Genomic DNA, 12140 nt, shown 5'->3' with positions numbered 1-12140 from the left:
TTTTGGGGTTTTTCCCCTTTGTGGCAGAGCCCTGACATGTACGTGTTCTATGTCTGTTTTATGTGTTGTGTCTTGATTCAGCCACTTCGGTTGGTTTGATTTATTACTCTGTGGCTGAATCCAGGCACTTGAGTTTTGTCTCGTGCTGTGTGAATGCACTTGGGTTTGTGTTTTCTCATTCCTTTGTGCATTCGTATCTGTCTTCTGTGATAACCCCACCCTCTCGTTTGTTTTCACTTGCCCTCCTCGTTATCTCCTTGTTTTCTTCCCTATTTAACCCCATTGTGTTATTTGCAAGTTCATTTTGGATGTTTCCCGGTTAGGTGTCTGTTAGTCGGTTCCTGTCCTGTTTGTCTTATTCCAGCCCTGCTTCAGCTCAGCCCGTCATCTGGTTTGTCGCCCTGGACTGTGTTTTTCACCTTCGGGGCAGTTTTTGTTTGTTTTTGTTATATTTTTTTGTATTAATAAAAGCCATACATTTGAGTCCTGCCATATCCTCCACAAAACCTGACAACTACAGCCTCAGCTTTCTGTTCTTGGCTGACAGAAGTGGAACCCGACATGGTCTTCTACTGTTGTAGCCCATCCACCTCAATTTATCGTATCCTTTCTGTAAGCTTGAACAAGTCTGGCCATTCTCTGTTGACCTCTCTGGTCAGCAAGGCGTTTCCGTCAGCAGAACTGCCACTCACTGGATGTTTTTTTCTCTAGAGACTGTTGTGCGTGAAAATCCTAAGAGATCAGAAGTTACAAAAATACTCAAAACAGCCCGTCTGGCACCAACAATCAAGCCACGGTCGAAATCACTGAGATCACGTTTACACAAGTGTTAGTAAAAAAGATGGCGACCCCTTTGGTATTCACGGTCAAAATTGCCCGACCATTGAAAATTAATGCGAAAAACCAAAAACAGATACGTTTTTTTTTTTATCTGTCAAAAACAATCACTGCCACACTGCAGAAGAAAACAGACAGAAATTACAGGGTGAGACTCTAAAACAAAACATACACACCCACTCACACAAACACACACACACACTTACACACACACAACAATGTACTGGTGAGACTTTAACAAAACGCTTTTTTTTTTACATTTGTCAAATAAAACCAATAAATCAGCCACAATGCTAAACATACACACTCAGAAATTAAGGGGTGAGATGATAACACACTCACAATGCAGAACACACACAGAACCAGGGCATCAATAAGTGGAGGTCTACAGCCATCTTTTGGTCATTGTTGGCATTACAAGTCATCTGTTGCTTTCCAGCTGTTAAGCTATTTGAATTACGGGGACACCAGAAATGTCCTCATAAACCACATTTATAGCATAATACCCTTGTAATTACCAGTTTGTTACCTAAAAAATGTCCTTGTAAACCACCCAAACCCACCCACACACACACGTTTGCAAAATACATTTTTACTATAGAAAGTTTGAAATTGCAAAATGTTTACTCTGATTCTTTTATTTTATATTCTAATTGAATTTTCAGAATTTTGCAGTTCTTTTCTGTTTCTTGATGTTCATTTTCTTGACATTATTATGCATTTACTTTGAGTTATTACATTTTTATGTTTCAAATAATTTATTGGTAGAAATGCTTATTCTGTGTCTTCTCTCTGTAACACCATGGTCAGGTTTGATGACAAGCATAATGACATAAACAGCAAAAACTGACACTCAATTTTAAAATGCTAAACTTTTACAAATAATAGTTTAATCATGTCTAAATATATATTCAAATACATATCTTCTGACAAAATATAAAATTAGGTTACAACAAGCCATCAGACTTCACAGTAGGTGGCTATAGCATCTACTGGCTGTTACTGGCATGACATGGTTTTGAAGTCACGTTATTTATATTTTGTTCACCAGATCTGCCTCCAAATTATCTCACATTCTCATATTTTATTCATGTTTCAACTTATAGAACTGTAGGTTCTAAATTTTTATTTTTTCCAAAAATGTTATTATATATGCAAATTAATGGTAAAATGTAGAAATGTACATGTACATTAGATCAAAATAGCATAACATCCCAAAGAAAATGCATAAATTTATTGTTCTTACTTCAGGGAAGATAAAATGATATCATTATCATCATAAAAATTGGTTACACATCTAAACCTTCCGGTCAAAAATGACCATGAATACCAAAGGAAGGTGCCATTTTTTTAATATCACAGGAGGGTTAAGTGCAACTTAAATGTATCTTTCTTGCATCAGTTTATCAGAGACAATGGGACATTTAATAAATTGTATTAATACATTTCGATCATTGAAAAGCCATTGTACACTATTTCAGAGGATTAAAAACTGTTGAAAAAATCACATTGAAATCAACAGGCAGTTTCTGTATGCGACATGATAGGCTACTGTGGTCTAAATTTACATGACACATAATACAGCATAACATTATATTGGCCTTCTTTGATTGGCATAACTATAATAACAATAGAATAATTATATGTTCTTATTAAACAGATTTTTAAGAAGACATATGTGAGTAATGTGACCCTGCAGTCTAAAACTTAAATAAATAGGCCTAAATAAAGAATTAAAATATGATTAACAAAGTAGATTAGAGTTAGAGTGTGGCAGTCACAAATTACATGTTGCATAATGGCAGTAAGGCTACAAATGCACTGAGTCTAGAACTCTAACCAGATAATCTGTTAATATTTGGACAGGTCTAAGATTAGTTCAATACTGATGCCTGTCATTTTAATTATGATCTGTGTGCATCTGTTCAGATTCCATCCAAAGAAACAAAACTTTAGGCTACGCGAGAGCCCCTAATTATGATTCACATGGCATGCATTCACATTACATGCATTTCTTGAGTCACTTCCATTCACCTCTATGAAGTTGAGCATCAGTACAATTGAAACCCCGTCTTTACCAAAGCCATCATTATTTCTTTAAATAAATTCAGTAATATTTTCAGTAGGCATTCCGCATTATTTTCATATTGAGAAGTCAAACTCCTGGACATACTGACAAGAGTTTCAGCACCTTTGGACCGGACAGCTCCCGTATAGAAGCACTTAAGTTCTGCTTTATAACGAGTACTGGTTACCTACTGGTTTGGGAAACAGTCGTTACTTTATCGTAAAAAAACAGCGACTTTAGTAAAGATCATCTTAAAAGCGTTAAGTTGAGACGTTAAACTCAGCCCCTGGATGAACGTTAATCTTGAACGCAATTCAAGAACATTGCCACCAGGTGTCCTAATAGAACCATATTTCTTTCAGGCCATTTGAAACCAAAATACACATCTAAAGTCGAAATTGTACAAGGCAGACCACAATAATGACATTTTAGATTGGGTTTGTGAATTAATTGTTTTGTAAGGGACTTTACAGGAGAGTCACAAACTGAAATATGTTTACCAAATGAGATGTGATCCACGATGCTTAATAGTGATCGAACAACACAAAAGCCTAGACAACACAACATTTTATTGGAGGATTTTCCCCCCAGTATTTTTCCTCCTACATTAATTATTTATATTTTAATACAACATGTGGGGAAATAACGAGACAGCCTACTTGTTTTGGAGAAGATAAGTGCACCTCCAACAGTGTGCCATGTTGGTGCAGCTATCATTATGAGGACTCTCCATAGACATAATGATTTTTATACTGTACAAACTATATATTCTATCCCCTAACCCTAACACTACCCTTAAACCTAACCCTCACTGAAAACATTTTTACATTTTCAATAAAACATCGTTTTGTATGTTTTTTAACGATTTGAATTATGGGGACACTAGAAATGTCCTCATAAACCACATTTATAGCATAATACCCTTGTAATTACCAGTTTGTAACCTAAAAAAAAAGTCCTCGTAAACCACCCAAACCCGCCCACACACACACACACTAATGTACATTAATAGTTTAAATCACCAATAAAACGGTAGTATTAAAAAAATAAATAAATAAAAAAAATAAAGTCCTATTCGTTTTTGGTTCATTCAGCACATTCCCTCACCCCGTGTGTGGAGTATTTGTGTGCACTTGTGTGTAGTTTACATGCAAGCGTGTTACACTGTAGTGAGGTGCGTGTGCAGAGGCAGCGACAGATGGCGGGCTCCTCTTCCCTCGGGAAGGCAATCTCTACGAATGCGGGCGCGTGTCAATCACCCGCTCTCATGTGATGGCTCCTGCCAGTGACGTGCCCACCATATGGCCTGGCATCAGAGCAGGTATGTAACCCTGCCTGCTAGCGATGCCACACCGCCTCCCTGCAGCCCGCGGAAGGGATAACACGTACCGGATCACACAGTCAACCGCGCCTCTCCACCAGCCTGAGCGTTTGTAAGGAGCTAGAAGGGCAAGATGATGTAGACGCACTCGCAATTAGACGAAGAGCACCACAAACGAGGTGAGTTTCCAACACGACAGAATATATAATCGTGACAATTTCTCATCATTATTTAAAGTAAACATTTCTCAACAGTGTGCATAACACCTAGCTTACTTAGATTTTAACAATCTGTTTTCCTGTGCTCATATCTTTAATATGGATATTATCGCAGCTTACATTTGAACCAAAGCAATCGATGTAACATCATGTAAGCCACAAAAGCGATTCGTTTCGCTCAGAAGCAAATGTCAAATCAATAACGGCTGCTCAGTTTACACTAATTCAGCTTATTATTTTACGGAAAAATTGATTTGACGTGAGAATGATTGGTAAATTGCGTTCTTTACGAGGCACATTGTTGTGCATGACAGAGAAAGAAACTGTTAAAGCGGAACGGGCGGTGTGAAACGATTTAATTTGAGCAGTTTTTCAAGAGTAAATGATGATCTTTCTTTTCAGTGAAGTCATTTTAACGGCAGTATTTCAGTAATCAGTTGGCATTATTAGCTACCAATAATTTCACATTACAAAAGCCTGCATAATATTGTTCTAGCCCGGCAATACAAAATGTTGAAATCAAATATTGCGCATCTTACATTTATCAGAAAGCGTTTCATAACAAAGCCACTTGAACTTTCAACTTTATTGTCTTCTTTTAACCCCTAAAATTGGCATTTAAATGTTTTTCTTTTGCATCAAGGTGTCATGTGCATGAGTTCGTTCAAATTAGGCAAATATCTCAAAAAGCTGGTGACGAATAACTGGATTTATCCAAGATGGCAATGGAATAGAGGGGACAGAGATTGACGTTATTGTAAGAACCTGTATTGTAAGACATGGGCAACGTTTTAGGGACCCCGCCTTCATCAGAAGAGGAGAGGAGAGGAGTAATTGACCATTCTTTTCATGCATCAATATTAGACTTACTGTAATGATATACAGTTTTTCTTTCGTTTTAGTTGAATGTATTTCGCGGTTTTATAGAGGTACACTAGTCTTTTGAAAGGAGCGTTTGGTTCAGTTCAGTGTATTTTTGATGTGCTGGAATGCCGCCAGATTGAAGAGAGAAAAGATCCCGCCGCTCAAAACGCCCCCTGAGACCCAGAGACGGGGCCCGCATGCAAGGGGCCAAACAGAACTACGGAGATGGAGATGGGGAATTGGGGAGTGAGACCGTCTGTCGGTTTCCCCGAATTCAAATCATGCCAACACAATTTTAGAAGATTTCTGTCACAGATGTAGCACTATGTTTTTGATGAAATCTATATAGCCTATATATATATATATATAGTATATGAAGTAGGCTATATATTTTACGATGTCAGTGTTTCTCCATCTATGTGAAACTATACTCGAAAACAACCTGTGTTTTGCTCTACACGCTGACAGAACGCATTCAGTTTCACATTGCAGTGGTAGTTTGGTGGTTATTCATATTTCAAACCACATATGTTCAGTTCACAATTCTGACTGCACGGCTTTATTACTATTTCATCAATTTGTTTACTATTTGTCTGGGTTTCAGTGCCGCCGCCATGTTGACGAGATTATTCAACGAACCTTCACTGCTTCCAGACATGCAGAAGTTCGCGGGCTGGGTGGATGACAGCGGGAGTGAGGACTCCAAAACCAAGGACGAAGAGCAGGAGCACTGTCGCCTAGGCGACGAGGACTTGGATGAGGACGACGTGAAAGGCGGGAGCAGCCGGGCTCAGTCGGAGATCGCAGGGGAGGAGGATGACGATGAGGATGTTGATGAAGATGACTGTGGGGATGAGGGAGACAGGCCTAAGAAACGCGGGCCAAAAAAACGCAAGATGACACCGGCTAGGATAGAGCGCTCGAAAGTACGGCGTCAAAAGGCGAACGCCAGAGAGCGCACGCGCATGCACGATCTGAATTCAGCACTGGACAATCTACGCAAAGTCGTGCCGTGCTATTCAAAAACTCAAAAACTCTCCAAAATTGAAACACTAAGGCTGGCGAAAAACTACATTTGGGCGCTGTCGGAAATCCTGCGGAACGGGAAGAGACCGGACGTGGTTTCTTATGTACAGACACTGTGCAAAGGCCTTTCCCAACCCACCACCAATCTGGTGGCTGGCTGCCTCCAACTTAACTCACGGAACTTTCTAACGGAGCAATGTCAAGAGGGAGCGCGCTTTCACGTGCCCAACCCCTCGTTCCCCATGCACGCGTATCCATATCAGTGCCCCCGTCTGGCAAGCGCACAATGTCAATCCGGATCCAATACACATAACCTCCGAAATCACTCTTTCTGTTCGGCCTACGAGACTGTGTACGCCGGGGGCGCGTCCCCAGAATACAACAGTCCAGATTATGAGGGCCACCACAGCCCTCCGGTGTGTATAAATGGCAACTTTTCTTTGCGGCAACAGGAACCCGTTTCACCAGACACGGAAAGAGGTTATCATTATTCTATGCATTACACCAGTCTGCACGGCCCACGTCCCTCCACTGGTCATGGCCTTGCCTATGGCCCGTCGGGAGCGCGCAGCGGCAGCACGCACTCGGAGAACGTTCCACCGTTTCCTGAGGTACACGGGCACCACGATCGGGCGCCTGCGTATGAGGAACTGAACGCCTTTTTCCACAATTAGGTGATCCCATGTTGGAAAAGACAGAACAGGGAAAAAGGGGGAAAGACATGTCCGCATTCAGCACATTAATGAAAACCTTATCAGTCGTAACTGATTTGACTTTCTTCGGAATCCGGGTGTTTGTGGACTCATGGAGATTTCTTTTACTTAATGGAACAATCAGTTTGTTCAATTATGGACCTTCATGGAAAATGAGTATATTAACAAGTTGTCGGAACAAGAATCAAACTGCTTCATCAAAACATTATATCAAGTGGGAGTGCTATTTCTGAATCAAATGTTTGACCCATAATGAGACACTTATGTAACACAAGAAAAAATGAACCAAATTGCTTAATGAAGACTGTTTCCTGATCAAATCAATAAAGAAGCCTATTGTTCCAGAACCATCTGATTTATGATTTCCTATTGGGAATTGGTGAGACGGGAATTGTTCAGCCAACTCAAGAAAACCCCCAAAACATGACAAAACAACAGCTGTAAAATAGCTTATTAGTACATTTTAAACCAATAACAAGACATGAATAAGAAAATGTTTATTTATTAAAAAAATCTATCTATCTATCTAGTTCATTTTATAGGCTAAATGTTTTCTACATTTAAACTGAATATATTCAAAACAGTGAATCTTGGGTCATTGCACGTTTCTTGCCATTTTTTCCCCCTACTGAATAACAAAGGTCAATATCAAACATTTCTAATGTCACTGGCAACTGTAATTTCGCATCCGAAACGGTCAAAATCTGATTTGTGGTCCAATCCGGTAAACACCAGCAAACAAATATCGGTCTGTTCCTGCTGACGGGAGGCGATGAAATGCAAATGTTTGAAGAATAATTGAGATCAAACACGCCACTATTTATCTATGTTGAGCAAATATCAAATAATAATCTGAATTTAGATATCTGGGAGATTGAATTATCCTAAATGAAAACTAATTTGACAATCTTGAATTGCTGTAGGGCCTACATATAGCGTCCTACATCAACGTTTTACGCATAAACGCTCATCATTTCGATTCCTTTCGAAGTTGATGTAAGGAAAAGTTAAGGTAAGAAATAATATAAGATAAATAAATAAACGAATGAATGAATAAACAAGTATATCAAGTTGATTTCCAGGAGTATGAGCTAACTTACAATTGGTCGTATTCTATCATTAGACTTCAGTATTCATGTTTTGTGTGTGTTAAAGCTGAAAGTGAAAATGCATCATTTGTAGGTAGCAGATCGTTTTTCAGAAAAATAAGGACGATCCACCTATGGGCCTTTTCTGTCCTGCAAAATATTTCAAATGTTGATGACGTGAAATAACAAAACAATTGCCAGAACTACTACTACTAATAATATTATAACAACAACAACAAACAACACATAAATGATCATAAAACTTATAATAATAATATTAATAATAATTTACAATTATGGAATGTTTTTTTTACTTTTCAAATCAGTGAATTGCATTGAATATAAGATTAACATTCCGCAAAGACTTTACTCTTGATAGATGTAAATAATTCCCGTCTCTGAACAGCATGTCAGAGTGCAGAGGATTAAAAAATCAGTGAAGAATGGATATTAAAAATAAATATCTTTCTGATATTGGAGGGAAAAAGGCAAACTTGTTGAACATGATTGACCAAGCACAGGCGTATAAGGTCTAAATAAATTCTCAGTTGAACATCATGGTGAATCTGTGAGGTTGCTACTGTGGACTTCTGCCATCGTGACCGATTTTGGAGCTTTGCCCCGGGACCCATATGTTTCAACGGGTCGTCCACGATGAGATTAGAGGCGGACGGACAAGCTACCGTGGGACATCAGTCATAATGGGCGATCAGACCCAGGCAGTACGACCAAATAAACAAAATTCAGTGAATTCTTGAATCTGTTGATTTGTATTTCATTTTAATCCCTGAAATAACCATTGATTATAGCACTCTTATGCCCTGTTCCATTATTATTATTAGTAGTAGTGGTATTGTTTCATTGCCTACATAAATGTCATCCGTTCCGACTATAAATGTATCTTTATTTCTGAGCAAGGTGGAGCACAAGATAGAAATAAACTAATGAGTAAAATTAGAATTGCCATTTTTGTCATCTATATTAATTCGCATTAATTTCGTTAGAGTTAACAATCTTTTCAATTCCTTTAATTTCCTTACTTTGTCAAAAGGCATGAACGGCCTAGGACCCGCTTTTACGTGCCGTGATCGATCGAAAATACATTTACATTCTAAGCAAAGGCTTTTTTTTTTTTTTTTTTTTTTTTTTTGTAAGCCAAAAGCAAGCCTAGAGTTCAATTATGTGCCAAGTGTATTTTGCACAAATGTCAGTTTTAAGCAACAGAATTCAAATGTTCATCAGCATGTTATTATTATTAGCCTACCATGTATACTTTGTTCACATGTTAAAGAGTTAATGCTATTGTAGCATTATTATTGAAAATAATCCGTTAAAATAAGTCAGTCCTCATACAGGTCTAATTCAAAAATGGTAAAACCTAAAAATGTGTTTCATGTGGTAACATCTAAATTAACTGGCTTGAAAAGAAATGTTTAAGATGTCTAAATCACCTTAAATAAATTAGATACATTGCAAACTAATTTTTAAATATAGCCTAAAAATGGTAGGTTACTGCTTTGTATTCAAATGCATTTCGGTATAGTAAGCCAGTACTGCAGGCTGCTGTTTAATATAGGTGTATTACTTTTACAGTAAATTACGTTTTATTTATACCTGTTGCTATCAATCAACAGTAATTTATTACTAACATTACTGATGACTTGCACATCATTTTCAGATATTAGAGAGAATTCACCAGACGCCTCATAAGCTCTTTTAAAAACAAAGGTTCTTCAGTGGTTCTTTGCAGCCTTTAGGTTCGGCAGAGAAACATCAGTTTTCAGTATAATGTTCTTGATTTAAACAGGTTAATATATAGGGTTCTTGAATCGACTATAGGGTTCATCTGAGATTTGGAAAGTTCTTAATGTTTCAGAGGTTCCTCTGATCAGCGAATATTTTGAGGCTACTGACATGCTTTTATGAAGAGCTATAGGTCTTTAAAAGGCTCTCCTCCGGCCTAAAGTTGTACATTTTTTTTTTTTTTTTTTATCCTTTATTTTTAAGCGTGTTTAAAAATACAAAAGTGTCGATCACCGCAGTCCTAATATCTAAATCAGATGCCGAAAGCTTCATCCAATGGCCTGCGGTTCATCCAAGAGACTGGCCTGTTCAAAAGCGCTTAGAAATCCTCGATTTCTCCCGTGATTCCGACCGTCATATCGATCTCCATCAACTTCTAATGGTGTCATTCAATATTAAATGCTTCTTGCCCAGTGGGTAAAAGCCAACCAGGAGACAAGAGGCTCTTCCTCCTTTAACTCGACCACAGCCCAGGTGATCTTAAGCGGCGTCCAGAGGCCGCGGGTTGGCATGGTACCCAGGGGCTCAGGAGACAAGCGCTTGCCAAGTCGCTAAATGTCTTAGCGTCAGTGCGCGCGGCCAGTGGGGCAGCCCACCACCTCGATGCCAGCTGCGCCGCGTGCCAAGCCTGGCCAAAGCTGCACTGCTGGGTGGAGACGGTGTTTCTTTCCTAATTCAGCAGCATCTGTTCATTATACTTCATATTTTACTCGGAAGAAGGGTTCAGCTGTGCTAGCAACCGGGACACAGAGGCCTAACCGCCGGGATTGCACCGCGTTAAACTATAACAGCTACATTCTCGTGCGGCAATATTTTTTGCAGCCAAAAAGTGTTGCTTAATCCGTCGTTTCAACCACGATCTTAAGAATCAAATGAAATAAATAATCGCAAATGTGTCAGGGAAAATAAATGTATTTTTATAGGCTTTTATTATATTATTATTATTATTATTATTATTATTATTATTATATTTATTATTTTAGTGAGGGGAAAAATCAGAAATCCAAATTGAAGACCTGAACAAATAATAGCTACTGGTTTTCTTAACAGTTGAAACAGACTTGCAGTAGGCCTACATTCATTTATTTTATAATAGAGCAATAATTAAGTATTGTAACTAGATAAGATTCGGCGGTAAACTTTATAATAGGCACTTATTAGAAAATAAATAAATAAATAAATAATAATACAAAAAAACAACAACTCAAAAACAAAACGAAATAAGCACCAGCAAGCGGAAAGACATAATAACAACTGACATATAGTGACAAAAAAATAAATAAAATTAAAAAATTAATGTATATTTCTTTTATACCAAACTATACACATTGACGGCAAAAACCTAAATATGTCAGAAAAGCATTAGGCTTTATGTGAGAAGTAGGCTAAGTTTTTGGCTATTTACTAAATGTAGCTAGATAAATGAAGGATGTTACCACTGCAGCTAACTAACATCTATATATAATTACTTTTTTTCATTAATTGCGTCTCAATAATATATATAAAATCGCAAATCTTTCAAGTTTTAACTGTTGAAATATGCCTTTTATTGAGACTTAATAACACGAAGCATAATTCACCCCGTGACAAATCAAAGAAACATTTCACATTTATTTCTGAAGATCAGCTGAACATTCAGAGCCTACATTTAAATTAAGTTTCTTTTTAACCATATTCACTCATGCGACGACTCTGTACCACTGTACCAATTTCTGCATGCCAGCCACACCCCAGCAGTGCCAGTCGTTGAGGTTGGCACAGACTGGCATAGCCTATCAAAATTCCACAGCATCTGTTCACTGTGGCAGGGTGGCACTGCAGAGAGAATGAGCGCAGAGGAGAAAATAATGAGATTTTAAGAATTTTGAGTATGCTATAGGAGTGTGCTTTCACAAAAAATGAATTTTGAATGAACACATGTACAGTAGGCTATTTATTTCAGTTTTAGAAGATGAAAAGAGGTGATATTGTATATATCTGATATTATAGATATATCATATATTTTCTATTTCGATGTGAGCAGTCAGTGTGAGTACCAAAACACATTTAGGAAATAGAATAACTTCCCTTTACAGAGGCATTGTGCATTTGCCCTTGCATAGTTCTGGGTTTGCAGCAAAATGTTTATTAGTGTGTGTTTATATCTTGAGTACATACGAGTGCATTGGGGTTGTTGCATATCGGCACAGATGGCGTGTGTTT

General features: G+C 38.0%; 1 protein-coding gene across 2 annotated transcripts; it reads left to right on the top strand.

Annotated features, from left to right (window-relative positions):
* Positions 1–4090: 4090 nt before the first annotated feature.
* On the top strand, positions 4091–9051 carry LOC127423010 (neurogenic differentiation factor 2-like). 2 transcript variants are annotated; one of them, XM_051666980.1, is made up of 2 exons: positions 4091–4405; positions 5913–9049. In XM_051666980.1, exon 2 carries the CDS (start codon positions 5923–5925, stop codon positions 7006–7008), a length of 1086 nt encoding a protein of 361 aa, XP_051522940.1. In that variant the 5' UTR covers positions 4091–4405; positions 5913–5922; the 3' UTR covers positions 7009–9049. The 2 variants fall into 2 exon arrangements, with proteins under 2 accessions (XP_051522940.1, XP_051522941.1); XM_051666981.1 differs by having other exon boundaries at positions 4139–4230; positions 5913–9051.
* Positions 9052–12140: the final 3089 nt, after the last annotated feature.

This window comes from Myxocyprinus asiaticus, chromosome 32, assembly GCF_019703515.2.
Source record: "Myxocyprinus asiaticus isolate MX2 ecotype Aquarium Trade chromosome 32, UBuf_Myxa_2, whole genome shotgun sequence".
Classification (NCBI taxonomy): domain Eukaryota; kingdom Metazoa; phylum Chordata; class Actinopteri; order Cypriniformes; family Catostomidae; genus Myxocyprinus; species Myxocyprinus asiaticus.
Note: the sequence above shows the minus strand (reverse complement) of the source record. Positions and strands in the feature narration are given on the sequence as shown.

Bases quoted from the DNA above. Each gene is read 5' to 3' on its own strand.
- LOC127423010 (XM_051666981.1), top strand. From the start codon at position 4,178: ATGGCTCCTGCCAGTGACGTGCCCACCATATGGCCTGGCATCAGAGCA. The intron at 4,231-5,912 runs GTAACCCTGCCT...TCTGGGTTTCAG, and splicing joins CCTGGCATCAGAGCAGGTAT to TGCCGCCGCCATGTTGACGA.